Source organism: Dipodomys ordii, unplaced genomic scaffold (assembly GCF_000151885.1).
Source record: "Dipodomys ordii isolate 6190 unplaced genomic scaffold, Dord_2.0 Scaffold209, whole genome shotgun sequence".
NCBI classification, from domain to species: Eukaryota; Metazoa; Chordata; class Mammalia; order Rodentia; family Heteromyidae; genus Dipodomys; species Dipodomys ordii.
Genome location: NW_012267425.1, coordinates 960,867 through 988,855, shown reverse-complemented (window position 1 = coordinate 988,855; position 27,989 = coordinate 960,867). Strand labels below are relative to the sequence as shown.

Below are 27,989 nucleotides of genomic sequence, written 5' to 3'. Positions count from 1 at the left end.
GCTCGCTCTCTCCACAGCACAACCTCTGTTGTTCTCGGCTTCGACTCTCAACACGCCGAAGTGCCTGCGGCTTTAATTAAAGGGCCGTCCCCTTGCCGAAGCTGCAGCACCGCCCCCGTGGCTCCTCACGCCTCAAAATGAGTAGCTCCCACTCTCGCTCTGGCCAGAGCACGGCAGGCGCGGCTCCGGGAGGCGGTGCGGAGACGCGGGACGCCGAGATGCCCGCTACCGAGAAGGACCTGGCGGAGGATGCACCATGGAAGAAGATCCAGCAGAATACGTTCACGCGCTGGTGCAACGAGCACCTCAAGTGCGTGAGCAAGCGCATCGCCAATCTGCAGACGGACCTGAGCGACGGGCTGCGGCTCATCGCCCTGCTGGAGGTACTCAGCCAGAAGAAGATGCACCGAAAACACAACCAGCGACCCACCTTCCGCCAGATGCAGCTCGAAAACGTATCGGTGGCACTTGAGTTCCTGGACCGCGAGAGCATCAAGCTCGTCTCCATCGGTGAGGGCGCGGGCCGCTCTGGGGCAGGGGCTTGGGCGGGGGCCCCCATCCCTTTCCGGGCCCCCCGATACCTTTTTCCGGGCCGCGGCGCAGCCATTGATGTCCCTGGGGCCCCTCGGCCGGTCTCGCTCAGTGCAGTGCTCGAGAACAAAGGCGCGCGGGCTGGCCTGCGGAGCGTGCGAACCGCTACGCGACCCCGCCCGCAGCGGCACGCTGGCCAGCGCCCAGGCTGAGCTCACATCCTCCGCAGGCCGCGCCCCCACCACTATACCCATCGTGGGACCGCGCCTGGTGAGGCGAGTACTGACCGGGCAGCTGGCACTGAGTGCCTCACCCTATCCTGGAGGAAGAGGAGGCCATCGGCCCTTAAGAAAGGGCCCTGTGGCCTTCAGGTGCCCTCTGGTTCTAAGTTGGGGGTTTGAACTTGTGGATCCCATTGTCTAGGGACTCTTTCTGCTTCTGTTTTCAAAACACCCTCCCCATGGGAGAGAGTTCACATGCCTGATTTAGATTCCCCGATCGGGGTGAGAGGGGTGAGCCTGAGCACTAGAGAGAAGCAAAACTGCACCCAAAGCAGATTAGGCATGGTTGAGTGGAACAGATCTGTCTGGTAGTCTGCATGAACACCAACTTTGCCATTCACCTCGGGCAAACTTGCTTCCTTGGTTCTCTGCATCTAGGATGCCGGAGTTGGTTGAAAGTTACTCAGGGCTCACTGCCAGCCCAGTGTCCTTGCCACTTGGACTGGAGAGGCTGGCATTGGCATGCTCTACTGCAGCATCCCAGGCCTCTCTCAGTAGGTACTGCTCCAGAACAGGTACCAGAACTGGTGACTTGGGGAATGTGGAACAAGAGGAGTAGCAGAGGGAGTGTAGGGGCCCAAGAAAGTGAGAAAACTCTGGTTTCCCTTGCCACTCTGGAGCTCTGAATTCTTTTGGAATGCTAGTGGAGGCCCACCCCCCAGCCTCAAGAAGGTCTAGCCAAGCTGAGTCATTTCTGAGTCTGGGGGGGGGTTACCGGATGTGGGGAGGCCAGCCACACCCCAGCTCTTTGGGGGGGGTCTCCTCCCTCCTTCTTTCTCCCCTCCTTCTTGTGAGCTGGCTGGAGCAGGCCTAGTTCCCAGAGCTTTGCCATATAAGGCAAAAAAATGTTGGAAAGCAGCAGTGATTAGGGGAGGGAAGGGGGCTGGCTGGCCCAGGGGCTGGGGAAAGGGGGTGGGATGGGGCGGGGCCATCTAACCAGGCAGTCTCCCAGCCCTAGGTCCTGGTCCTCCCCTTCCTCTTGGGAGGGGGATGGTGCTGCCATTGGCCTGCCTGATATGGGCCAGGGGGAGGGCCCTGCCTTAATTTTCCTGGTCTGGTGGGCCTGGCCTTACGCCCCCCCTACAAACCCCTTGGAGGTCACTGGAGACCTCCGAGGGCACTTGTGTTACACCCAGGTCTTGGGAATGGGAACCTGGTGAGAATCCCTTCCTTATCTTGGGTCCCTGCTCTTCTCAAGCCTCCCTTCCCCATCCTCACACTATTTGAGGGCAGTGGAAAGCAACCCCGAAAGGCCAGAATCAACCTGTTGAGGGACAGCGGTCACTCTGCTTAGTAGAGAGGCTCAGCTAGTCCTCCTAGCTGAGGTGCTGCCTTTGGGTTGGGAGGCCACCTGCCATGGACGGCCCTTTCAAGGGTATCTGTCTTTGTCCTCAGGCCTCCTTCTGCAGTTGACTCACTAGACAAATATTCCCTGATTACAGGGAAGGCCAGTAGGGTTTCCAAAGATGAACTCTTAAAACCTCAGCCCACCCTGAGGCACCCACTCCTGAGACCCAGAGGTGGCCTTGGGTGGGGCTCCAGAGGAGTTGCCATGGTGATGGGTATTCAGGGTGCCCGCCCTAACCACTTCCCCTGTGGTAAGCCTTCTGCTTGCCTGCAGCCTACAGCCCGTTAGGTGGCAAATCGCGAGGGTGGGGGGTGGCAGCTGAACAGGTTCTGCTGAAGCAGCAGGATAGGGGGACCCCACCCAAAGCATCTGCCACTGAGTTGCCAAGTGGGCCATAGGCACCAGACCTAGCCTCATTCAGCCCCACCCTATTCTTCCTCCCCAGCAAAGTCGGGGCGGCCCACAGTGTCTGCTGCTCTGTCACTCCTGCAGTTCCCTACAGGCCCCAGTGAGTCAGGAACATGCAGTCCAACCATTTGTTCCTTTGGGACTTGGCTCCCCCTGAGCCAGCCCTATGGCCTCCTGACTCCTAGCTTGGCTTGGGAGGACAGGGAAGTGGGGAGGTCCGGGGTTGCACACCCCTTCACCCAAGGGTCCTTGCCCAATGCTTTTACTTCCCCTGCCTTATACCCCCATCCACCCGCCCTGGAGTGGTAATTGTATTTCCCAACAACACTTTGCCAACCTGGCCTTCCTCTTCCTCAGCCCCAACCCAGCTTGAGGTCAGGAACTCTGTTTTGAAGGCCAGATGGGGCTGTGTTCCTTCTGGTCCGCAGAGATCCTGGGTACTTCTCTGCCTCAACAGAAGCAAAGCAGGGGCTGGGAAGGTGGCTCAGTGGTAGAGCGCTTGCCTTGCATGCATGAGGCCCTGGGTTCGATTCTCAGCACCACATAAGCAAAAAGAAAAAAAGCCAGAAGTGGCGCTGTGGCTCAAGTGGTAGAGCCTTGAGCTGAAGAGCTGAGGGACAGCGCCCAGGCCCAGAGTTCAGGCCCCATGACCGGACCCAAAAAAAAAAAAAAAAAAACAGGAGCAAAGCAGTTATCCTAGTCACTCTCCAGGGCTGCCCTCGAGGGCCTTCCCTGGCTCTTTCTGCAGGCTGGATTGGCGATCTGCCCTTCCTCTGGGTCCTGGGACTGCTAGCTGTTCCTCCCCTTAGTGCATTGTATCATCTTTTATCTTATACTCTCTTGAGTGTCCATCTGCGAACACCCCTTGTGGCCCCACAAAGACCTTGGGAATAGAGTGATCCACATTTCCCCTCCCCTTGCTGAGCGGGGGGCCTCTTCCTCCTATCTGCTGCCAAACTTTGGCCCAGGAGTGGCCTGACTCCCTATCTTGGGGCACCCTCCCCCAAGGCTATGGGAGGATCTGTGCATGCCCAGTACTTCCACTCCTTTGCCCCACAGACAGCAAGGCCATTGTGGATGGAAACCTGAAGCTGATCTTGGGCCTCATCTGGACCCTGATCCTGCACTACTCTATCTCCATGCCCATGTGGGATGAGGAAGAGGATGAGGAAGCCAAAAAGCAGACACCCAAGCAGAGGCTTCTGGGCTGGATCCAAAACAAGTTGCCACAGTTGCCTATCACCAACTTCAGTCGAGATTGGCAGAGTGGCCGAGCTCTGGGTGCCCTTGTGGATAGCTGTGCCCCAGGTAAGGGCAAATGGAAGTGAAGGCCATTCTGTTGGCCCTGGGATGTGGTTCTGTAGCCCTCAGGCTCATGGCACGGACTTCCTTATTTCACAGGCCTGTGTCCTGACTGGGACTCCTGGGATGCCAGCAAGCCTGTAAACAATGCGCGGGAAGCTATGCAGCAGGCTGATGACTGGCTGGGCATCCCTCAGGTACGTCCCCTGAAATGCTCTGCCTGAGGCAGGTGGGCGGGGGAGGGTGTCATGTTCACAGTAGACAAAGTCCTAATGGCTCCTGTTTTCTCCCCATGACAGGTGATCACCCCTGAGGAGATTGTGGACCCCAACGTGGATGAACATTCAGTTATGACCTACCTGTCCCAGTTCCCTAAGGCCAAGCTGAAACCAGGGGCTCCCCTGAGGCCCAAACTGAACCCAAAGAAAGCCCGAGCCTATGGGCCAGGTGAGATAGCCTGCACTAGGGAGACTCCTGGCCATACAGTGATATCCTCCCCATGGGACTGTGCCCTCTCTGAACTTGAAGCCCCAAGGGAGTCTCTGGCCACGCGGCAGTTACATGATCAGATAATTCTTCAAAGGTCAGGCAGATGAGAATGGATCGCTGTTGATCAGAACTGTTCCCTTGAGGCTGGGAAGGTGGCTCAGTGGTAGAGTGCTTGCCTTGCATGCCTGAGGCCCTGGGTTCGATTCCTCAGCACCACATAAGCAAAAAGAAAAAAGCCGGAAGTGGCGCTGTGGCTCAAGTGGTAGAGCGCTCGCCTTGAGCTGAACAGCTGAGGGACAGCGCCCCGGCCCAGAGATCAGGCCCCATGACCAATACACACACACAGAACTATTCCCTTAACAACAGAGTGCTAGTACACGCCTCAGAGGAGGAGAAGCCAGTGAGATGCTTTTTTATAATGGGAGACAAACTGGTCAAGGGATCACAGGACCCAAGCCTTAGGCAGGGCTTAGGTTCATCATACCAGTGGAGCAAACCAGCGTGCTCCAGAAAACAGGCACAGTTCTGTCTTGGTGGCAAGAATTGACCTAGGTGAGTCCCTAGGCCAGTCTCATACTTGGATATATGCTAAATGAACTTGCCAAGATGCAAACGTGCCTGCTTTGGAGGACTGCCAAGGAGGGATAGGGACTCTAATGCTGTGTCCCCCACTCTTCCCGTCTCACTGTCTGGAGACCAGGAAGTAGACAGATGAGGCTGTGGCCCTAGCACTAGGCCCATCACTTTCTTCCCTTCCCCTGATAGGCATAGAGCCCACAGGCAATATGGTGAAGAAGCGAGCAGAGTTCACTGTGGAGACTCGAAGTGCCGGCCAGGGAGAGGTGCTGGTGTACGTGGAAGACCCAGCCGGACACCAAGAAGAGGTAGGATGATGCGAGTATACTAGGGCAGGACCCTGCCGTGTCCCCTTAGGGAGTGGCTGCTCTTACCAAATGCTACCTCCCCACTGCAGGCAAAGGTGACTGCCAATAATGACAAGAATCGCACCTTCTCTGTCTGGTATATCCCCAAAGTGACGGGGACTCATAAGGTGAGCCCTGAGCGGGCAGAGGCAGGTGGCCATGGGCGGTGGCGGGTAGAGGGCCCCCTCACCGCCCTCACGGCCTGCTTTTCCTGTGAACAGGTGACTGTGCTCTTTGCCGGCCAGCATATTGCCAAGAGTCCCTTTGAGGTGTATGTGGACAAGTCACAGGGTGATGCCAGCAAAGTGACGGCCCAAGGCCCTGGCCTGGAGCCTAGTGGCAACATTGCTAACAAGACCACCTACTTTGAGATCTTCACCGCAGGTGAGGAAAGGACTGCCAGGGCCCACCTGGCCTGGGGGAAGAGCTGTCCTGGTATAGTCCAGAAGCTGAGCCTGTGCCTTACCACAGGAGCTGGCACGGGCGAGGTGGAGGTGGTCATCCAGGACCCTACAGGACAGAAGGGCACAGTGGAGCCTCAACTGGAGGCCCGAGGAGACAGCACCTACCGCTGCAGTTACCAGCCCACAAAGGAGGGTGTCCACACGGTGCATGTCACCTTCGCTGGTGTGCCCATCCCTCGCAGCCCTTACACTGTCACTATTGGCCAAGGTAGGCCTGGCCCTGGGTATGCCCCAACTGTGGTACTGGGGCCCTGACTTCCTGTGGGAGGGGGAAGCCATTGGGGCCATCTAGCTCCAGTCCCCACCTGGGTGCCCCTGGACCCTGAGCTTCACTGTCTGGGCATGCACTGTCTTTCCTCCCCTCCTGGGACCCTTCTTCCTCCTCTTCCTCTCCATCTCTCCTCTCCATGCTTTACCTTCGGAAGAGCTGGCTCCAGCTGTCTAGAAACCTGCTGCTCTCTGCTCTGCCCACAGGGTCAACGGTACTTGGCTCCATCTTCCTCTTGGTGGGGAGGGATGGGTAGGGGCCTTGGGGCTGGCTTTGAGCAGGTGGGAAAAGGCCTGCTCTGTCCTGGCATGGGATACTGTCCTGGGGTCACAGCCCATTCCAGTTCTTTCTTGCATGTGCCTTACCAGCCTGCCAGGCAAAGCTCTTAAGGGACTTTTGAATCCCAACAGCTTGGTCCTGTGGGTGGCAGGCAAGGGGATAGCCAGCCCCAGGTCCTGGCAGCTCATCTGACCCTTCTGTCCGCAGCCTGTAACCCAGCTGCCTGTCGGGCTGTTGGCCGGGGCCTTCAGCCTAAAGGTGTGCGGGTTAAGGAGACGGCTGACTTCAAGGTATACACCAAGGGCGCTGGCAGCGGGGAGCTGAAGGTCACTGTAAAGGGTCCCAGTAAGTTGGGCTGGGGCTGGGGTGTGTGGTGACAGTCCTTGAGGGTCACTGCTGGCTAGACCTGAGTGGCTCCTGTCTTGGCAGAGGGTGAGGAACGTGTGAAACAGAAGGACCTAGGGGACGGCGTGTATGGCTTTGAGTATTACCCTACAGTCCCTGGCACATACACCGTCACCATCACATGGGGTGGCCAGAATATCGGACGCAGGTGAGACCTTCTGCCCTGCTGCCCACCCCCTCACCCGTGTCTGATGATGAGAGGCTGGCTGGCTCTTTCTGGGTGGCACAGAATGACCCCTCTGCAGGGCAGTGTCTCTTAATGCTTCCCTGTGTGCTCTCACATTTGCAGTCCCTTCGAGGTGAAAGTGGGCACGGAGTGTGGCAATCAGAAGGTGCGGGCCTGGGGCCCCGGACTGGAAGGAGGTGTTGTTGGCAAGTCAGCAGACTTCGTGGTAGAGGCCATTGGGGACGATGTGGGCACCTTGGGTGAGTCAGAAGCTTCGCTATGGGTACTTGGGGCAGAGGGTGGCAAGGGCAGCCCGCCTTGAGGCTCCAGGGCACCGATGTGACTGTTGGCTGTTGTCAGGCTTCTCGGTGGAAGGTCCATCGCAGGCCAAGATTGAATGTGATGATAAGGGCGATGGCTCCTGCGATGTGCGCTACTGGCCCCAGGAGGCCGGCGAGTACGCGGTCCACGTGCTGTGCAACAGCGAGGACATCCGCCTCAGCCCCTTCATGGCAGATATCCGCGACGCACCCCAGGACTTTCACCCAGACAAGGTAAAGGGCACACAGCACTGCCTTGAATCTGGGCCTCCGCCTTGTGCCCTGTCCTAGCAGCCTAGCCGTAGGCCACTAGCTCCAGCACCATGCTCTTCTGCCTGCCACTCTAGGCTCCTGCCTGATCTGACTGGGGTTTCGGAGACCTTGTCTTGGTCTCCTGAGATCTGGGTGGTCTCTTGCCAGGTAAAGGCACGTGGGCCTGGATTGGAGAAGACTGGCGTGGCTGTCAATAAACCTGCAGAGTTCACTGTGGACGCCAAGCATGCCGGAAAGGCCCCTCTCCGGGTCCAAGTCCAGGTGGGGTGCTTACCCATGTTGGGCAGGGCAGGCAGGCACCCAGACCTCGGCACTGACCAGCGGGTGCCTGCTTCTGCCTGCCTTACAGGACAACGAGGGCTGCCCTGTGGAGGCCTCGGTCAAGGACAACGGCAATGGCACTTACAGCTGCTCCTATATGCCCAGGAAACCAGTGAAACACACAGCTATGGTGTCCTGGGGCGGTGTCAGCATTCCTAATAGCCCTTTCCGGGTAAGCTAGTCCCCAAGCCTTGAGCCCATCGTCTCCTTAGCATTTCTGCTTTGTTTCTCTAGCAATTTTTAAAATATGTATTAAGTAGTCGTACAAAGCAGTTCCAATTCCTGTAGCCAGCTTATGAGTACAATGCTTCTTCATCAGTGTCACACCCTCCCGACATTCTCCTTCCTTCGCCACCCCATCCCAGCCTTCACGTTACGTGATTCAGTCTTTATATAGTGTACATAAGATGAGTGCATTTGCTCACCCTTCCTCCATTCCTGTGTCTACCCTCTCGTTGCTCTCCCACTCACCCTGAACACGTTTCAACTTCCCGATACTCTTTTTGTTGAACGCTTGATTATTTGTTCAAAAGAGTTACACAGTTTGACTCTTTCCCTAAGTATACTGTCCTTAAGTCATTTTGTGTGGTCTATAGCAGTCTTTTTTTTTCTTCCCCTTTCTGATACTGGGGCTTGAACTCTGGATCTGGACAGTGTCCCTGAGCTTTTGTGCTCAAGGCTAGCGTTCTACCACTGGAGCCACAGATCCACTTCTGGCTTTTTGTGGTTTTCCTTATCTTCTATAGCAGTTTTAATGAGAGAACGATTGCCTGCTACATGGTTCATGCATTTGAAGCACACAGCTCAGGGACTTTCATGTAGATGAAAGTCTTCTTTCTTTGTCTTCTTTGCCTAGTCCCGTGGATGGTTTTACTTTGGAGCTAGCTGAGTAGTCCTGCTTGGAACACTCGGGTACAGTGTTTCTGTGGACTTCGCTTTTCGTTTCTTTCTAGGAGTGGAGTTACAGCATTTTATGGTTGCTTTTGGAGGAACTTTGCCACATGGTTCCCAAGGCAGCACTACCATTTTGCCTGTCTACTAGCAGTAGCTAAGGGAGCTTCTGTCTCTGCAGGCTTGTCCCGGTTATTCCTTTGCGCTTGTTCCCATACCCTACAGGTGAATGTGGGAGCTGGCAGCCACCCAAACAAGGTCAAGGTGTATGGCCCAGGAGTGGCCAAGACAGGGCTCAAAGCCCACGAACCTACCTACTTCACTGTGGACTGTACGGAGGCCGGTCAGGGTAAGGACTGGCTCTGGGTGGAAGGACAGGTGTGTGTGGGAGGGTCTCCCCACAATGCCTGAGGATCTGTTGCTTTCTCGTAACTACAGGCGATGTCAGCATTGGTATCAAGTGTGCCCCGGGAGTGGTGGGTCCTACTGAGGCAGACATCGACTTCGACATAATCCGCAATGACAATGATACCTTCACAGTGAAATACACGCCCCGCGGGGCTGGCAGCTATACCATTATGGTCCTTTTTGCTGATCAGGTGGGGTTTACTACCTCTGGTCCCTAGACTGATGGGTGTTGGAGTATTGTGCTCAACCTATCTTCTGCCGCCCCCTACAGGCCACGCCTACCAGCCCCATCCGGGTGAAGGTAGACCCCTCTCATGATGCCAGCAAGGTAAAAGCTGATGGCCCTGGTCTCAGTCGTACAGGTAAGGATGAGTATCCTGTGGGAGGTTGGGAGGAAGCAAGGGGGGAAGACTTGAGAGCCACGTCCCCCTATCTCCCCAGGTGTTGAGCTCGGCAAGCCCACCCATTTCACTGTCAACGCCAAAGCTGCTGGCAAGGGAAAGCTGGATGTCCAGTTCTCAGGGCCGGCCAAAGGGGAGGCAGCGCGAGATGTGGACATCATTGACCATCATGATAACACCTACACAGTCAAGTACACACCTGTGCAGCAGGTAGCCCTCTTGACCCCTCCGCCACCGTTATTCAGTCTGTGCTTCCTCATATGGTGGGCTAGGTAGGCTGGCCCAAGGAGAGAAAAGTTGGGGAGCAAAGCTGGTTCTGTCTGAGTTCTCTTGCCCCTATGTCCCAAGGAGGATAACTAGAGGTGAAGAGAGACCAAGGGTCCTAATTGGTGACCGGTGCCTTTCTGCACGCATCTCAGGGCCCAGTTGGTGTCAACATCACTTATGGAGGGGATGCCATCCCCAAGAGCCCCTTCTCAGTAGGAGTGTCCCCGAGCCTGGACCTCAGCAAGATCAAGGTTTCTGGCCTGGGAGAAAGTAAGTTAATTGGCACTCATCATAGACACTGCCAAGACACCTCCCCCCTCAGCCAGAGCCTTGCCCCACGGGTGGTCTTAATTTACATGTCATGGTTGTCTTTTCTTTTCCCTTCCTTTTATCATCCCAACAGAAGTGGACGTTGGCAAAGACCAGGAGTTCACAGTCAAGTCAAAGGGGGCAGGTGGCCAAGGCAAAGTGGCCTCCAAGATTGTGGGTCCCTCAGGTGTCTCAGTACCTTGCAAGGTGGAGTCCGGCCTGGGGACTGACAATAGCGTGGTGCGCTTTGTGCCTCGCGAGGAAGGGCCCTATGAGGTGGAGGTGACCTATGATGGGGTGCCAGTGCCTGGCAGCCCCTTTCCTGTGGAAGCAGTACCTCCGACCAAACCTAGCAAGGTAATATAATCGAAGTTGGGAGGTCCTATGGGCGGAGGCCACTGTGCTGAGGGCCCAGAGGGTGTCCCTCTACTCCACCTTTGCCTTCCACTTTGGTCATCTTTGCCTTTATTGATGGATGACCAGCCGGTGGCAGCCTGGGCTTGTTCTAGTCTCTTTGAGGGGGGAAGAAAGTCAGGGAAAAAAGAGATCGATCTGGGGTTGGGCTGGAGGTAGCATAGCCTCAGCTCCTGATCTTCCTCTTCCCTCAGGTGAAAGCATTTGGGCCAGGACTGCAGGGGGGCAGTGCAGGCTCCCCTGCCCGCTTCACCATTGACACCAAAGGTGCTGGCACAGGTGGCCTAGGCCTGACTGTGGAAGGCCCCTGTGAGGCACAGCTCGAGTGTCTGGACAATGGAGATGGCACATGCTCTGTGTCTTATGTGCCCACTGAGCCCGGCGACTACAACATTAACATCCTCTTCGCTGACACCCACATTCCTGGCTCCCCATTCAAGGCCCATGTGGTTCCCTGCTTTGATCCATCCAAGGTCAAGTGCTCAGGCCCTGGGCTGGAGCGGGCCACCGCTGGTGAGGTGGGCCAGTTCCAGGTGGACTGCTCAAGTGCAGGCAGTGCAGAGTTGACGATCGAGATCTGCTCTGAGGCTGGGCTGCCGGCCGAAGTGTACATCCAGGACCATGGTGATGGCACCCACACCATCACCTATATTCCTCTCTGCCCTGGGGCCTACACTGTCACTATCAAGTATGGTGGCCAGCCTGTGCCCAACTTCCCCAGCAAGCTTCAGGTGGAGCCTGCTCTGGACACATCAGGCATCCAGTGCTATGGGCCTGGAATTGAGGGCCAAGGTAAGGAGTCCTGCTATGGGGGTCCGTGGGGATAGAGTGGAGAGCCTGGGTCCCCAGAGCCCCAGCCTCCTCACTGTCCCTCTTTCTAGGTGTCTTCCGAGAGGCCACCACTGAATTCAGTGTGGACGCTCGTGCTCTGACACAGACAGGAGGGCCGCACGTCAAGGCCCGTGTGGCCAACCCATCAGGAAACCTGACCGAGACGTACGTTCAGGACTGTGGAGACGGCACATACAAAGTGGAATACACGCCGTATGAGGAAGGTACGTGCCGGGGCTCCCTTGGGCCAGGTAGCGGGTGGGCAGGGCAGCGCAGCCTCCTCCTGACCTGCCCTGCCCTCCAGGGCTCCACTCTGTGAACGTGACCTATGATGGCAGCCCTGTGCCCAGCAGCCCCTTCCAGGTGCCTGTGGCAGAGGGCTGTGACCCCTCCCGAGTGCGTGTCCACGGGCCAGGCCTCCAAAGCGGCACCACCAACAAACCCAACAAGTTCACAGTGGAGACCAGGTGAATAAGCCACCTGGCCGGGGGCGGGGGGGGGGTATCATATTCTATTGTCAATGGGCCTGGGAACCCCAGGGAATAACAAGCTGTCCACTTGGACCAGGGGAGCTGGCACAGGGGGCCTGGGCCTGGCTGTAGAAGGCCCCTCGGAGGCCAAGATGTCCTGCATGGATAACAAGGATGGCAGCTGCTCGGTAGAGTACATCCCCTTCGAGGCTGGCACCTACAGCCTGAACGTGACATATGGGGGTCACCAAGTACCAGGTGAGGAGATGGTGGCCAGGGAAGGGCGAGGACGGCCTCTGCGTCCCTCCCCAGTCTTACATAGCCGCTGTCCTTCTGCCCCAACCCCCAGGTAGTCCTTTCAAGGTCCCTGTGCATGACGTGACAGATGCATCTAAAGTCAAGTGCTCTGGGCCTGGCCTGAGCCCGGGCATGGTTCGTGCCAATCTCCCTCAGTCCTTCCAGGTGGACACAAGCAAGGCTGGTGTGGCCCCACTGCAGGTCAAAGTACAAGGGCCCAAAGGTGAGCAGGAAGGTCAGGGGGGCCTAACATGGAGGTGGACGGGTGTCTAGGTAGTTGGCAGAAGAGCTTCAGGTGGCAGTAGAGCTGGGTGGAAACCCGAAGAAGGGAGAGTCGACAGGACTTGCCATTGAACAGATGTGGGAGGGTCTGCATCCAGATGGTCCTAGGCTGCAGGTGCTCGGGTCCTTCCTGCCGTTGGGAAGGACATGGTAAGGTGTAGGCCCGCCACACAGTGGGATGGGAGTAGGCCTGAGCTGTTGTTACTGGGGCCAGGCTTGGTGGAGCCAGTGGATGTGGTGGACAATGCAGATGGCACCCAGACCGTCAACTATGTGCCCAGTCGAGAAGGGCCCTACAGCATCTCAGTGCTATACGGGGAAGAAGAGGTACCCCGGAGGTAAGAAGCAAGCCCATTGCCTGTGGTGAGGGCAGGCCGGGTGCTTAAGAGCTGTCTGCCCATCACTCACAACACCCTGGCCCCAAAGCCCCTTTAAGGTCAAGGTGCTGCCCACACATGATGCCAGTAAGGTGAAGGCCAGCGGACCTGGACTCAACACTACTGGTGTGCCAGCTAGCCTGCCAGTGGAGTTCACCATTGATGCCAAGGATGCTGGGGAGGGGCTACTGGCCGTCCAGATTACGGTGAGCTTGCTGGCTTCCCATAGTGCACTGCAGCTCCAGGGGAGAGGAGGAAGGGGAGAGGGGGCCAGACCTTAGTGCCTGCAGTACGGAGCTGCAGGCAGGGCAAGCAAGCAGCGTCCTAGGGAGCTGCAGCTGGAGGACAGGGAGGGGCAGGCCTCTGCTTCCAGCTTCACAACCTAAGGATGGCGGTGAGCAGATCAAGCTTGTTACCTGAGCCTGCGGTGCCTCCGTTTCCTCGCCTTTAATCTCATGGGCCAGGAAATAAGGATACAACCCTGAGATCTTCCAGGCAAGCCCCTCTTCATACCAGGGCAGGCCCTGGGGCCAAAGTTGGGTGCCAAGCTTCCCTAGTCCTGCTTTTTTTCCTGTCAAATGCCGTATACTTCAGGGATTCCATTTTCAGATTCTGCTTATGGGAACATAAAGGACAGAGCCATATGCAGGCGGACATCGGGACCATGGTAGTTGAGGGGCCCAGAGGTTGTCCCTGGAGCAGTGGTGGACTTGGGCCAACCTTCTCCCCTGTGCTCTGCCCCACAGGACCCCGAAGGCAAGCCCAAGAAGACACACATCCAAGACAACCATGACGGCACATACACAGTGGCCTATGTGCCGGATGTGACAGGACGCTATACCATCCTCATCAAGTATGGTGGTGATGAGATCCCCTTCTCCCCATATCGTGTCCGGGCTGTGCCCACTGGGGATGCCAGCAAGTGCACTGTCACAGGTGAGCCAGCCTGCCAGCGGCCACCGTGGAGCTCGGCACGGGGCTTGGGTGTGCCTGTGTGCAAGGGCTCGCTGCTTGGGGCGGCGTGTGGGAGTGGGGGCCGCCCCCTTGAGTGACTCACCTGACCTTTCTCCTTGCTCTCTGCCCTCTCACCTCAGTGTCAATCGGAGGTCACGGGCTAGGTAAGCTGCTTGCTGGGGCCACTCCCAATGCCCCTCCTGCCCAGAGGGGCGGCTTCCTTTCCTCTTCATTGCTAATTCATTCCCAGAACGGTTCCAGCTGCAGCTCTAGGCAGGGACAGAGTGGGGGGCTGTGTGAGACAGGGCCGTGGGCTAGAGAGGGTTGCGGCCCAGGGAGGATTCTGGAGCTGAGCATGAATGCTCTGGCCCTTCCCCCTCTCTGGGCCTCCATTTCCCTCTCTGAGCACTTGGGTTGCAGCTGAGAGCTTTGGGGTGAAGTGTATCCTAAGAGGTACCCCACTGGGGACTTTGGGGTCTGGGGATCTTGGCACCCCAGGGAAGCACCCGGGGGACCAGCAGCAGGTGCTTCCTTTTCACAGGGGCTCCTGCATAGGCAGAGGGGACAAAGGGTCTCCTCTACTCAGTGGGAGTCTCGAGCCCTGGTCAGATCCACAGACTTCATCCCCACCTCCCAGGGGCCTCTGCGTCCCAGGCTGGGGGAGGTGCATGAGCGGGTGGGGCTGGCTGACGGTGCAGTAGTGCCAGTGCCAGTGACTGCTTGGGCCTCCAGCATGGCGGGGCGTGACCCAGCCTCAGAGCCCCAAAGTGCACTCTGTGACCCATCTCCCTCCTTCCCTCCCTCTCCCCAATTTCCCCCAGCAGTGACGTTATTCACACAGTCCCCAGCCAGACATAGGGACACCCCAGGGGTGGGGAGAAGAGGCTACAATTACTCAGGAGCCTCTGAAGGCCACAGGCCTGGCACTTGGACAGGTGGCCAAGAAGAGGGATAGAGATTAACTAGGGGGTTTGGGCAGGGCTACATTGCTTTATAGAGTAGGCCATGGGGTCTGAGATTCCAGGGTGGGGGGTGGGGGCGATGCAGGCTAGGTGGTAGGGGAGGCTGGGACTGGGAGCAGCCCAATTCCCAGGTGCTAGGGCATCAAGGAAAGGAGTGATTCAATGGTCTTCATTTCCCTGGCCACCGTGTGTGGAAGCAAAGCAAAGCAGGAAGACCAGGGGAGCGGCTTAAGTCACTTTCAGACAAGCCAGAAGCTTGTCTTGGGCCATGTCAATGGCTATAGAGCTGTAAGTGGGAGGACAATTGGAGGTGAACTCTGAAGAGGGCATGGCCAAAACCTGCTGATTGGCTGGGGCTGGGTCAGAAGTGGGGTGCCAGGGAGAACTGTCAGAAGAGGGCCCAAGCCCCCCAGCTAGCTAATGTTGGGTGGGTATGAGTGAAGCCTCACTGGGCATCAGGCAGCCAGGTCCAGAGTTGAGGGAGCTTCTTGGGCTGTGGAAGGTCAGCACAGAGCCTGGTGCAGTGTGAGCCCTCAGCTAATAGGGGGACTTGGCGGCAGGCTGGCCAGAGGGGCCCTTGAACTTGGTCCTCAATCAGCTGCTTTCCTGGCCTCACAGCCCACAGCCTTCAAGCCTCCACGGCTGAGCCCCAGGTCATAACGTCACTGTCCTTCCCCTTTCCTCGGGCACTCTGGGGCCCTGGAGGCTGCTCGAATGCTCTATCCTTGCAACCCAGTGATGGCTGTGGCTTGGCCCTCCTGTCCCCTGTCCCCTGGGTGCTGCCACTGCTCTGCCAAACCTGCTGCGCTACACTGCTCGGGTGCTAACCCTGCTGCCCGCCTGCTCCCCGCTCCCAGCTCTTGCCTGCGCTAGGCTGCCTCTCACCATGAGCCTCTGGTTGAGCGAGCATTCTCAGTTGTCAGGAAAGTCCAGTTTCACCCACCATCAGGCCTGGGGACTGGAGGTGGGGGTGGGCGGGGAGGCAAGTATCACAGCCCCCCCCCCACGCTGCGGCAGGGCTCCACCTCACTGCGTCCACACATAGCACTGCGGCCCAAGGCCAGGCCACAGGGGCGCCGGCAGCTGTGGGCCTAGCCAGGGCACTGATGTTTATCAGCATGGGCTGTGAGGTCAGCTGAGGCTGAGTTGGCAGCAAATGCTTATGTCGGGATAGGCCCTTCCTGTTCCTCCCCAGCACCTGGGTAACACCCATTAGGCCTCTGCCATGTAGTTCTTGAGATGCTCAGGAGAATCCTTCCTGCCTTCTGAGAAACCACTCGCCATTACAGCTTGGGGGGGGGGGATAAGGTGGGAGGGGGGATCTGGCTGTGCTTGGTGGTGGCATAAAGAGGCCTGGACGGGCAGGCTGATGGCTGCAGACTGAGTGCCAGGCTCACCTGCTGGCCCCCCATTTGGGGACCCGCCCTGCCCTCCCAGGTGCTGGCATCGGCCCTACCATCCAGATTGGGGAGGAGACAGTAATCACTGTGGACACAAAGGCAGCAGGCAAAGGCAAGGTGACCTGCACCGTGTGCACCCCCGATGGCTCAGAGGTAGATGTGGATGTGGTAGAGAACGAGGATGGCACCTTCGACATCTTCTACACAGCCCCTCAGCCGGGCAAATACGTCATCTGTGTGCGCTTTGGCGGCGAGCACGTGCCCAACAGCCCCTTCCAAGTGACAGTGAGGAGGGGCCAGGGATGGGTGGGCAAGGGGATCCAGAAAGACCCTGCTTTGTTCCTCCAGCCCCCTTTGAAAACTATCTCCAGCTCTCTTGCTTCACCCTGCAGGCTTTGGCTGGGGACCAGCCCGCCTCACAGACTCCATTGCGGCCTCAGCAACTGGCTCCACAGTATACCTATGCCCAGGGTGGCCAGCAGAATTGGGTAAGGCCTGGCCCACGCGCACATGGACACGTGAGGCTGACCTGGTGTCTGATGAGGCCCTTTCTTACATATGCACAGGGCTCCCAGGTTTTACTACAGCCCCTCACCTGATGTCTCTGTCTCCACTGCAGGGACCCGAGAGGCCCATGGTGGGTGTTAACGGGCTGGACGTGACCAGTCTGAGGCCCTTTGACCTTGTCATCCCCTTTACTATCAAGAAAGGAGAGATCACTGGTAAACGGGCTGGGCAGGAACTCAGAAACCAAGGAGGCCAGGGTGTACCAATGGTCTGTCCTCACCCCAGACCTACTGTCATGCAGGAGAGGTTCGGATGCCCTCAGGCAAAGTGGCCCAGCCCTCCATCACTGACAATAAGGATGGCACTGTGACAGTGCGCTACGCACCCAGCGAGGCCGGCCTGCATGAGATGGACATCCGCTATGACAACATGCACATCCCAGGTGGGCCCAAGGCCTCTACCTGTGTCACTCATGGGGTGGGAGGATCACATGAGGCCAGCATTCCATGTGGCCCCTGTTCCTCCCTCAGGAAGTCCCCTGCAGTTCTATGTGGATTACGTCAACTGTGGCCATGTCACTGCCTACGGCCCTGGCCTCACCCACGGAGTAGTCAACAAACCTGCTACCTTCACGGTCAACACCAAGGACGCAGGAGAGGGTGAGGGACATGGAAGTTTGATTCCTGAATGGGGCTCCTCACCCTGCTTCCTTACTTGACCTTTGCTAAGCCATTAGGTCTTCTCATCAGTACAGAGTCCAGCGGTGTGCGCCTGGACACAGTTCCCAATCCCACCTATGACCTTGCAGGGGGCTTGTCGCTGGCCATTGAGGGTCCATCCAAAGCGGAAATCAGCTGCACGGACAATCAGGATGGGACGTGCAGTGTGTCTTACCTCCCCGTGCTCCCCGGTGACTATAGCATCCTTGTCAAGTACAATGAGCAGCACATCCCAGGCAGCCCTTTCACTGCCAGGGTCACAGGTGAGCAGCCGCAGCAGCAGTGAGGGGTGGGCGTGGTCTGCTGTGGCTGGATTAACAGTGATGGATGGGATGGCCTGCTTTCCCCCTCAGGTGACGATTCCATGCGGATGTCCCACCTAAAAGTGGGCTCTGCCGCCGATATCCCCATAAACATCTCAGAGACAGACCTTAGCCTGCTGACAGCCACTGTGGTGCCTCCTTCAGGCCGAGAGGAGCCCTGTCTTTTGAAGCGCCTGCGTAATGGCCACGTGGGTAAGAGCTGCAAAGGGACCAGAAGGTTCTGGAAAGGGGGCGATGCACCTTCCCTTGTTGATGATTTTGCCCTGTGCCCAGGGATTTCATTCGTGCCCAAGGAAACGGGGGAGCACCTGGTCCACGTGAAGAAGAACGGGCAGCATGTGGCGAGCAGCCCCATCCCAGTGGTGATCAGCCAGTCAGAGATTGGGGATGCCAGTCGCGTGCGGGTCTCCGGCCAGGGCCTCCAGAAAGGCCACACCTTTGAGCCTGCCGAGTTTATTATTGACACCCGAGATGCAGGTAGGCAGTAGTGACCCACCGGCTGGCGTAGTCCAGCTAGCTGCTTTTGGCACCCTGGCTTAACAACAGTCCCTTCCCCAGGCTACGGTGGGCTCAGCCTGTCCATTGAAGGCCCCAGCAAGGTGGACATCAACACAGAGGACCTGGAGGATGGCACGTGCAGGGTCACCTACTGCCCCACGGAGCCTGGCAACTACATCATAAACATCAAGTTCGCTGACCAGCATGTGCCTGGTGAGTGCAACCATCGCTCACAGGTCACTGCAGCCTCCTTGCCGCACCCCAGGGCCCAGCTGCCGCAGGTGCGCTGTGTGAGCAGAGGCTGTGCTTTCCTCCTGCAGGCAGCCCCTTCTCTGTGAAGGTGACTGGGGAGGGCCGGGTGAAAGAGAGCATCACCCGCAGGCGGCGGGCCCCTTCAGTGGCCAATGTTGGCAGTCACTGTGACCTCAGCCTGAAGATCCCTGGTAAGGAACCCAACATCCCAGGGGAGTTGCCAAGGCAAGGGGGCAGGGGCAGAGATCGGGGAGAGGGGTCTTGCTCACTAGGCCATCTCCCGCTTGTAGAAATTAGCATCCAAGACATGACAGCCCAGGTAACTAGCCCATCAGGCAAGACGCATGACGCAGAGATCGTGGAAGGAGAGAACCATACTTACTGCATCCGATTTGTACCCGCTGAGATGGGAATGCACACAGTCAGCGTTAAGTACAAAGGCCAGCATGTACCTGGGAGCCCGTTCCAGTTCACTGTGGGACCCCTGGGGGAAGGAGGCGCCCACAAGGTTCGTGCTGGAGGACCTGGCCTGGAGAGGGCTGAAGCTGGAGTGCCAGGTAGGCGTGCTTGTCCACCGAGCGCTTGTTCTCCTGGCTGGGCGCAGGGCGGTGATAGGGCAGAGCAAGTACTCAGCAGCCATGCTGATCTTGGCCATGCTTGGAGGGGGTCTGACGCCTGAGGACCTGCCCTCCATGAGGACATACTGCTTTCCTACAGCTGAATTCAGCATTTGGACCAGGGAAGCTGGTGCTGGGGGCTTGGCCATTGCTGTCGAGGGCCCCAGCAAAGCTGAGATCTCGTTCGAGGACCGCAAGGATGGCTCTTGTGGTGTGGCTTATGTGGTCCAAGAGCCAGGTACGTGGGGTGGTACTGGCTGGAGTTGGGGAGGGTGGGGCCTCAAGGGCCGCCTAGAGCCCTCCCCACCACCTCCCCCACCCCCCACCCTTCACCCCCGTCCCCCGTTGTGGGAGGCAGAGGCAGGAGACCCAAACACTGATGTGTTGTGTGTTCAGTGGGTCAGCCCCTGGGGGGATGTGGTATTCCCAGCTCAGCCTTGTGTTCCCTTTCTGTCCAGGTGACTATGAGGTGTCAGTCAAGTTCAACGAGGAGCACATCCCTGACAGTCCGTTTGTGGTGCCTGTGGCTTCTCCGTCTGGTGACGCCCGCCGCCTTACTGTTTCTAGTCTTCAGGTGAGGCACTGAGAGAAACTTCCCACCTGAGGCTCCTGGCCCCGGCCAGAGCAGAGCCACCATGGAGAGCAGGCCTCGGTGCTGCCGAGTGTCCTATCCAGAACAAGTCTGGGTGCTAGGCCTCTGCTCTGGCCGGGCGCAGCCCACCGCGTGGTGTTTTTCTCGTGTCTCAGGTCTAAAGGCTTTGAACAGAAGCCTGTGCCCCTTGAGCACCAGGGCTGAGGTTTAAAGAGGGACAGCCTTGCCAAGGCTGGGTGCTACCCACAGATGGGACCACCCTTCCTTTTGGTCGCGCGCGCGTGTGTTTGTGTGTGTGTGTGTGTGTGTGTGTGTGTGTGTGTGTGTGTGTGTGTGTGTGTGTGTGTGATTCCAGGGCATGGTTCTACGGGGGTGGAGGACGGGGAAGTGTGCCTGCGGCTTGCTGCTCTCACAAATCAGTGGCTCTCCCTCTTTAAACCAAGTTGGACACCAGATGGGTAAGTGTGATTCTGTGAGCCTCCTCCTTTGCCTGAGTCCCAACCGCCCTATCTAACATCATCTGCTGCTGTGCTTCCAGGAGTCAGGGCTAAAGGTCAACCAACCAGCCTCTTTTGCAGTCAGCCTGAATGGGGCCAAGGGGGCAATTGATGCCAAGGTGCACAGCCCCTCGGGAGCCCTGGAAGAGTGCTATGTCACAGAGATCGACCAAGGTGAGGCCCTCTCCCTGTCCTGCCTAGCCATCCAGCCATCTGTCTTGGCCCAACCAGGGGCAGCAGGCCTTCCTAAGCAGGCTTAGAGTACAAAAGGAAGGTAGAGGTTTTGTAAGCAGCCAAGACTAAGTTCTAACACCTGGACCCCTGGGTCAAGAGACCCTTCCTCAACTTATAACCAAAACCCCTGGGGATCGGCTTGCCAGCCATGGTCATTAGGAAGATCGAGGGAACCATGCGGTCTTACTATTGGGCTGCCTAGCCCTGTGGCCAAAGGTATAGCGTTTCGTTGCATTACACCTTGTATCGTATCGCACTGTACTAGTTTCGCAACCTAGTTCTACCTGTTCTCAGCTACCAGAAGGCAATGTGGAATTAACAGGAAATGTTTTTGTTTTTGTTTTTTTTGGTGCTGGTACTGGGGCTTGAACTCAGGGCCTGGGTGCTTTCCCATAGCTTTTTTTGTTCAAAGCTGGAACTGTATCAGTTGAGCCATACTTCTACCTCTAGCTCTTTGGTGGTTATTGAAGAAAAAGAATCTCACAGATTTTCCTGCCTACACTGACTTCAAATAATGATCCTAAGTTCTCAGCCAATTGTTTGTTTTTGTTTTTGCCAGTTGTGAGGCTTGAACCCTGGGCCCGGGCACTCTTCCTGAGCTTTTTTTTTTTCTTTTTCTTTTTTTTTTTTTTGTCAGTCGTGGGGCTGTCCCTGAGCTCTGCAGCTCAAGGCAAGTGCTCTACCACTTCCAGTTTTCTGGTATTTAATTGGAGATAAGAGTCTCACAAGCTTGGCGCCCGTGGCTCACGCCTGTAATCCTAGCTACTCAGGAGGCTGAGATCTGAGGATCATGGTTCAAAGCCAGCCTGGGCAGGAAAGTCCATGAGACTCTTATCTCCAATAAACCACTAGGAAACCAGAAGTGGCGCTGTGGCTAAAGTGGTAGAGCGCTCCTCTTGAGCTGAAGAGCGCGGGGACAGCGCCCAAGCCCAGAGTTCAATCGACCAAAAAAAAAAAGTCTCACAGACTTTCCTGCCCGGCCTGGCTTTAAACTACAATCCTTAGATCTCAGCCTCCTAAGTAGCTAGAATTATAGGCATGAGCCACTGGTACCCGGATCCCAGTAAAATTTTATTAAGAGGCAGCAAGGTGTAGGTACTTGGCTTGGAAAAGACTTCAGTGCAAATGAGCTTTGACAGTGGGCTGCTTGGGCATCTAAAGTTTCAGCCTTCAGAATGTCTGTGCTGCCTTGCTCTTACAGACAGCAAGGGAAATGACAAAGGCCAATACTCAGGCTGTTCACTGCAGATGCTGTGTGCTAGGCACAGAAAGAGACCCCAGGCCCTCAGCATGTCATTCTGCTCCTCAGATAAGTATGCTGTGCGCTTCATCCCACGGGAGAATGGCATCTATCTGATTGATGTCAAGTTCAATGGTACCCACATCCCTGGAAGCCCCTTCAAGATCCGAGTTGGGGAGCCTGGGCATGGAGGGGACCCAGGCTTGGTGTCGGCCTATGGAGCAGGCCTGGAAGGTGGTGTCACAGGTAGGTCCATGGGTGTAGCTCTGACTGTGGCTGCAGTCCTCCAAGCTTTTGGTGACAACAGGAGGCGTGTGGAGGTGACAAGCCTGTGCTGAGTGGCTGAGGATAGGGAAGCTAACCAGGTGGGTTGTGCCTAACCTCCCATGCTCCCAGGGAGCCCAGCTGAGTTTATCGTGAATACAACCAACGCGGGAGCTGGTGCCCTTTCGGTGACCATTGATGGCCCCTCCAAGGTGAAGATGGATTGTCAGGAGTGTCCTGAGGGCTACCGTGTCACCTATACCCCAATGGCACCTGGCAGCTACCTCATCTCCATCAAGTATGGTGGGCCCTACCACATTGGGGGAAGCCCCTTCAAGGCCAAAGTCACAGGTGAGCCTAGGTCTGGGCTACTGGTGCCCGCTGGCCTCTGGTACCTGGCACTGCCGCCACCTTTCAGTCCCATGCATTCTGCCCCGCAGGCCCCCGTCTTGTCAGCAACCACAGCCTCCACGAGACATCATCAGTGTTTGTGGACTCCCTGACCAAGGCTGCCAGTGTCCCCCAGCATGCAACCCTGGGCCCAAGTCCTGCTGACGCCAGCAAGGTGGTAGCCAAGGGCCTGGGGCTGAGCAAGGCCTATGTAGGCCAGAAGAGCAGCTTCACAGTAGACTGCAGTAAAGCAGGTAGGCAGCTCTACCTCCAGCTTCTGAAAAGACTAGACCTAAACCAACAAGACGCTCAGCCTATAGGCTCAGAAAACTGCCTTTGGGGATATGGCTGTGTTTGTAGAACTACCTCCCACCTAGGCCTCCCTCCCTCCCCTTGTCTGTCCCTCCAAAAAAAAAAATAGCTTGTGCCTCTGGCGACAAAGAAGACACGTTCCCATTTGTGGGGAGTCTCTTTCCTGGCTAGTCCCTGTTCAAAGAGCAAATGACAAGCCTCGCACTGGTGGCTCACGCCTGTAATCCTGACAGCTCCAGAGGCTGTGATTTGAAGATGGCAATTCAAAGCCAGTCTGAGCAAGAAAGTCTGTGAGAGTCTTATTTCCAAGTAACCAGCAAAAAAAGCTGGAAGTGGAGCTGTGGCTCAAGTAGTAGAGCGCTAGCCTTCAGCAAAACAAACTCAGGGACCAGTGCGCAGGCCCTGAGGTTCAAGTCCTCTAGGACAGGCCCAGAAAAAGAAGAAAACCCAGCTTAGAGGAACTGGAGTTTCCTATGCTGGCCTGGGTTGCGGGAGGTGCTGGCAACTCTTCGGAAATAACTGTCGCCAAAAAGAGGATATGAGATGGGGAGGAGAGGGTCATAGCAATCATAGATGAAAGATGGGGGTCAAGGCCTCTGACTGAGACCCCTTCCTACTTCAGGCAACAACATGCTGCTGGTGGGGGTGCATGGTCCCAGGACACCATGCGAGGAGATCCTGGTGAAACACGTGGGCAGCCGGCTCTACAGCGTCTCCTACCTGCTCAAGGACAAAGGGGAGTACACACTAGTGGTCAAGTGGGGCGACGAGCACATCCCAGGCAGCCCCTATCGTGTCGTGGTGCCCTGAGCCTGGTGCCCATGCCAGCCAGAAGCATCCCCACACCCACCCCACTCCCCAGCCAGTCCCATCCTTCTCCCCTAAATCCTGCCCTTGCCCCCCGGCCTGCCGTGGCCACCCTAGCACTGCAGTCGCCCCTGCCCTGCGCTGTGCTCACCTGCCTTCCCGGGCTGTCTCTGGCCTCTTGGCTTTCACTTGGGCAGAGGGAGCCATTTGGTGGCAGCGCCTATCTTCTTTGGTTCTGGGAGGGGGGGGGTGGTCCTGTGTTCAACCACCTGCTAATACTTTTTCCCAGCCAAGAAGAATAAAGTTTTGCTTCTATTCTGTGAGTGAGTGGCCATAGTTTTCATGGGGTTAGGAGTGAGGGTGAAAGCAGGGAACCAGTCCAGGCTGCTGGGATTCCAGGTGGATCTTCCTTGTTCCAAAGGGGACCAGTCCTGGATTCCAGGAGTCCTCGCCTGCATTTAGCTCCATCTCTGTATCTCTGGATTATAATATGCAAGGACAGAGATGTGATGTCTGCAGAATGGGGTCTAAGGAAAGGCCAGGAAGCTGGGCGCTGGTGGCGCATGCCTGAAATCCTAGCTACTCAGGAGGCTGAGATATAAGGATCACAGTTCAAAGCCAACCCAGGCAGAAAAGTCCTGAGACACTCATCTCCAATGAATCACCAGAAAACCGGAAGTAGCACTGTAGCTCAAATGGTCGAGCACCAGCCTTGAGCTGAAGAACCGAGGGACAGAGACCAGGCCCAGAGTTCAAGCCCCACAACCTGACCCTCCCCCCGAAAAAAGAGAAAGAAAAGACCAGGTTTCAGGAGGCAAAATGCCAGGCAGAAGAAGCTTATTACTGGCTAGGGTGGGGTCAGAAAAACCCCTGGTAGAAATGATCAGATAAATAGTCTTGGGCACTTTGTTTAGATCTCAGGGCCTCACACTTGCTAGGCAGGCACTCTACAACTGATCCATGTCTCCAGCCCACAATCTGAAAGTACTACTTATCCAGACCATGTTCCAGGCATCTTGAACATGCTACCAATTCTCTAAACAAGGGTCTATTGTAAGCAGTGACTTCAGGGTCCTTCACTGGACAGATGGGTCACTCTGAAGGAATCCCTGTGTCCTGACCCTAGATGTCCTATGTGGGCTTCCCTCCCTCCCTGAGTGGCCTTACCATAGCTCCCTCTTGACACATGCAGTGGGGCTTGCTTGGCCACTTGCCTAATGCCCTTCTGCATGCCCTGCCCATGGGCTCCCACACCAACTCAGAGCTTTCTACCCTGGAAAACACCCCAAAACAAATGTCCAAAGTCCTACCTCCCAATGAGACTTTCCTGTGGGTATCTGGATAGCTCATTGCACCCCAGTCAGCTCTAGCCAAGGACTGCTACAGACTTACTTGCAGGCAAATGCAGAAAGCCAGGTTCTATGGCCAGGACACATCCTATAGGGCAATTTCTCCCTGCATTAAACCAATGGTGTCCCATTCAGGCAGGACACCAGAGCCCTTAGCCAAAGGCTAGTAATTTAGGAAGGCCACATGGAAGAGAAGAAAGGACAGGAGTGCTGGATCAAACTGCCCAGAGCCTCTTGAAACCACGCCCCATGGATTCCCCCGCAAGGAGTAGGAGGAGCACACAGTAGGGTAGTACCCAGGCTGATGGGGGTCCTGACATCTTCCACCACAGGCTGGACAGCAATTTGAGCTCAGGGTGGCTAGTCCTAAAGATACCATTCAAGAAGCAGGCAGCGGTGGTGGGAAGATGGCTCAGTGGTAGAGGGCTTGCCTTGCATGCCCGAGGCCCTGGGTTCAATTCCTCAGCACCACATAAGCAAAAAGAAAAAAGCCGGAAGTGGTGCTGTGGCTCAAGTGGTAGAGTGCTAGCCTTGAGCTGAAGAGCTGAGGGACAGCGCCCAGGCCCAGAGTTCAGGCCCCACGACCGGACCAAAAAAAAAAAGCAGCAGCAGGCAGGACACAGCTGGATAACATCCAGCTGGTGGCCAGTGGCTTACAGCTGTAATCCTAGCTATAATACTGGAGCCTGAGATCTGAGGATTGCGAATTTTGGAAAACACTGATCTCCAATTAACCACTAGAAAGCCAGAAGTAAAGCTTTGGCTCAAGTGGTAAGGTACAAAAGTGCTAACCCTGCGCAGAAAGCTAAGGGACAGAGCCTAAGCCCTGAGTCCAAGTCCCCAGTAAAGTCCAGCCCCTTGTCCCATTACTACTTTGCTCAACACCAGGAGTGGGAGAGGTGCCTATAGAAATTTCCCAGCTGGAGAGGGCAGGAGGCCATAGAGCTGAGTTTAGATAAGTCCACTGTGTGTGTGTGTGTGTGTGTGTGTGTGTGTGTGTGTGTGGTGTGTGTAGGGGGGTGGCGAACAACCACCTTAGGCACAGGGTCTGTCCTGTTCAAGGCCAGTGTGCAACATATACAATGGCCAGAGAGAGAGAGAGAGAGAGAGACCGAGAGAGGGAGAGAGAGAGAGAGTGAGCGCCCGCATACTGAGTGACAGAGACTCTTGCCTGTAATACAATCCTAGCTACTCAGCAGGATCACAATTCTAAGCCAGGCAGTCAGGAAAGTCCATTAATCTCTTAGCTTCAATAAACTACCAAAAAGTAAAGGCTGTGGCTCAAGTAGTAAGAGGGAGAGATCAGCAAAAGAAGCTCAAGGACAGCATCCAGGCCCTGAGTTCAAGCTCCAGAGTCAACATACAAAAATTTAAAAACCATGAAAGAAAGTTGGTGAAACTTATTTCTAATTATTAACCAATAAGCCAGAAGTGTAGCTATGGCTTAAGTGGTAGTGCACCAGCACTGATCAAGAAAGCTCTGGCTGGGGCTGGGAAGGTGGCTCAGTGGTAGAGCGCTTGCCTTGCATGCCTGAGGCCCTGGGTTTGATTCCTCAGCACCACATAAGCAAAAAGAAAAAAGCCGGAAGTGGTGCTGTGGCTCAAGTGATAGAGCGCTAGCCTTGAGCTGAAGAGCTGAGGGACAGCGCCCAGGCCCAGAGTTCAGGCCCCATGACCAGACCCCAAAAAAAAGAAAGAAAGCTCTGGCTGGGAATGTAACTTAGTAGTATAGTGCTTGCCTAGCATACATGAAGCCCTGGGTTCGGTTTCTCAGTACCACATCAACAGAAAAAGCCAGAAGTGATGCTGTAGCTCAAGTGGTAGAGTGCTACCTTGAGCAAAAGAAGCTCAAGGGCAGTGCCCAGGTCCTGAGTTCAAGCCCCAAGGCAGGCAAAAAAAAAAAAGCTCAGTGGCCAGGAACCAGTGGCTCCCACCACCTATAAAATCCTGGGGCTGGGGGTTTAGCCCAGTGGAAGGGTGCCCACCCGGTGCGCACAAGGCCCTGGGTTCGGTCCTCAGCCCTGGAAAAAAAAATCCTACCTACCCTGGTGGCTGAGATCTTAGGATTGAAGTTCAAAGCCAGCCTGAACAGAAAAGTTTGTGAGACTCTTATCTCCAATAAACTACCCAGAAAAGACTGGAAGTGGCACTGTGACTCAAGTGGTAGAGTGCTAGCCTTGAGCAAAGGAAGCTTAAGGACAGTGTCCAGGCCCTGAGTTCACGCCCAAGGTCTGGCAAAAACAAAACAAAGAAAAAGAAGCTCAGTACAAAGACCCTGAATTTAAACCCTGGCGCACATACAAAAATCTATGGCCTGATATTGACTGCTGCTTCCTGACCTCTGTCTGTCTCTCCTCCCCTAAAGCCACAAAGCCCCTCAGGAGCTTGTACCTCTCAGAAAGATGGGATGTAACTAATGTCACTGGTTGAAGATGTGAAGCATAGTATCACCGAATACTGAGAAATTGGAAAATAGCCCAGGAAGTCCACTGTATGTGGCCTGAAGTAATGAAGTCAAAAAGCCATTAGGAATAGCCTAGATAGTCTGACAACACAAAAACTAAAATCCTCTGGCTGAGCCCAAACAATTGCAGGCAACAAAGGCAAGAGACAAGTGAATATGAGAAAGCACTACTAGCAAGATGTGACTAGCAGCTCCTATTCTACCATAGAGAAGAAATCATTAGGCAGAGGCCCAGGCCAGGCTAACAGAAGAGGCCCAGGAGAGGGCTGGAAATGGAAAGGCAGAGTTTCTACAGCAGGTCCCAAGCAGTAAGATGCTGTGTCCCCAAAACCGCACACCTCTGGAAAAGCAGCAACACATAGAACCAACCAGTGCTAGGCCAGCAGAGCATGGATGCTCCCAGGGACTGGTTTGGACAGCAGCACCTATTAACTGGGGTCTCCCAGATGGGGAGGGGCAGCGGCAATTCAAAACTCCAGGTGGGGCTGGCATCCTCTCTGGGCCAATGCGTCTTGGCATAAGCTGGACAAGTGTTCACATGAACCAGAATGACAGATGACTCATGCTCAAATGCATTTTCTGCGGAGCTTTCCCAATTGACCGCAGAGGCAAGAACTAAAGGACTCCAGCTGATGCCCAACACTGTGTGGTCCTGGAGCCTGGAGCAGAATGGGGCACCCCAGCTGGGCTGGCTCAGTGGCACTTTGTGAACCCAGGGGTGGGGCTGACAGCCGCCACACTAATAAGCTGCGGGAGGTGGAGCTCCCGCAAGAGGGCGCTAGAGAACCCGGAGGCCTGAACTGGACGGGGACTGAGGCCACGTGACCGCGCCCGGAGCCAGGATGAGGGCGTGGCCGAAAGAGCAATGGTGGACGGCGTCCCC

At 56.2% G+C, this 27,989-nt stretch overlaps 1 protein-coding gene across 2 annotated transcripts; it reads left to right on the top strand.

Annotated features, from left to right (window-relative positions):
* Window positions 1-20: 20 nt before the first annotated feature.
* Flna (filamin A, alpha) lies at window positions 21-23,616 on the top strand. 2 transcript variants are annotated; one of them, XM_013035358.1, is made up of 47 exons: window positions 21-510; window positions 3,628-3,876; window positions 3,970-4,067; window positions 4,170-4,317; window positions 5,125-5,243; window positions 5,333-5,410; window positions 5,504-5,666; window positions 5,754-5,954; window positions 6,501-6,638; window positions 6,723-6,846; window positions 6,988-7,124; window positions 7,225-7,418; window positions 7,605-7,718; window positions 7,807-7,950; window positions 8,895-9,018; window positions 9,108-9,268; window positions 9,349-9,439; window positions 9,519-9,688; window positions 9,898-10,015; window positions 10,149-10,411; window positions 10,663-11,260; window positions 11,350-11,523; window positions 11,604-11,766; window positions 11,867-12,027; window positions 12,119-12,289; window positions 12,563-12,686; window positions 12,775-12,931; window positions 13,472-13,661; window positions 13,820-13,843; window positions 16,079-16,326; window positions 16,434-16,529; window positions 16,661-16,763; window positions 16,850-16,990; window positions 17,079-17,207; window positions 17,357-17,530; window positions 17,621-17,782; window positions 17,864-18,067; window positions 18,149-18,301; window positions 18,409-18,531; window positions 18,631-18,897; window positions 19,058-19,195; window positions 19,416-19,531; window positions 20,088-20,220; window positions 21,590-21,766; window positions 21,917-22,135; window positions 22,225-22,428; window positions 23,109-23,616. In XM_013035358.1, the coding sequence occupies exons 1-47, from the start codon at window positions 138-140 to the stop codon at window positions 23,294-23,296; spliced, it is 7,944 nt and encodes a 2,647-aa protein (XP_012890812.1). In that variant the 5' UTR covers window positions 21-137; the 3' UTR covers window positions 23,297-23,616. The 2 variants fall into 2 exon arrangements, with proteins under 2 accessions (XP_012890812.1, XP_012890813.1); XM_013035359.1 differs by lacking the exon at window positions 13,820-13,843.
* The last annotated feature ends 4,373 nt before the right edge of the window (window positions 23,617-27,989 follow it).

Excerpts from the sequence above, each read along its gene's own strand:
- Flna (XM_013035358.1), top strand. The coding sequence starts at position 138 with ATGAGTAGCTCCCACTCTCGCTCTGGCCAGAGCACGGCAGGCGCGGCT. Across the intron at positions 11,767-11,866 it reads AAGTTCACAGTGGAGACCAG|GGGAGCTGGCACAGGGGGCC; the intron begins GTGAATAAGCCA and ends CACTTGGACCAG. Across the intron at positions 17,783-17,863 it reads CCTGCGTAATGGCCACGTGG|GGATTTCATTCGTGCCCAAG; the intron begins GTAAGAGCTGCA and ends CCCTGTGCCCAG.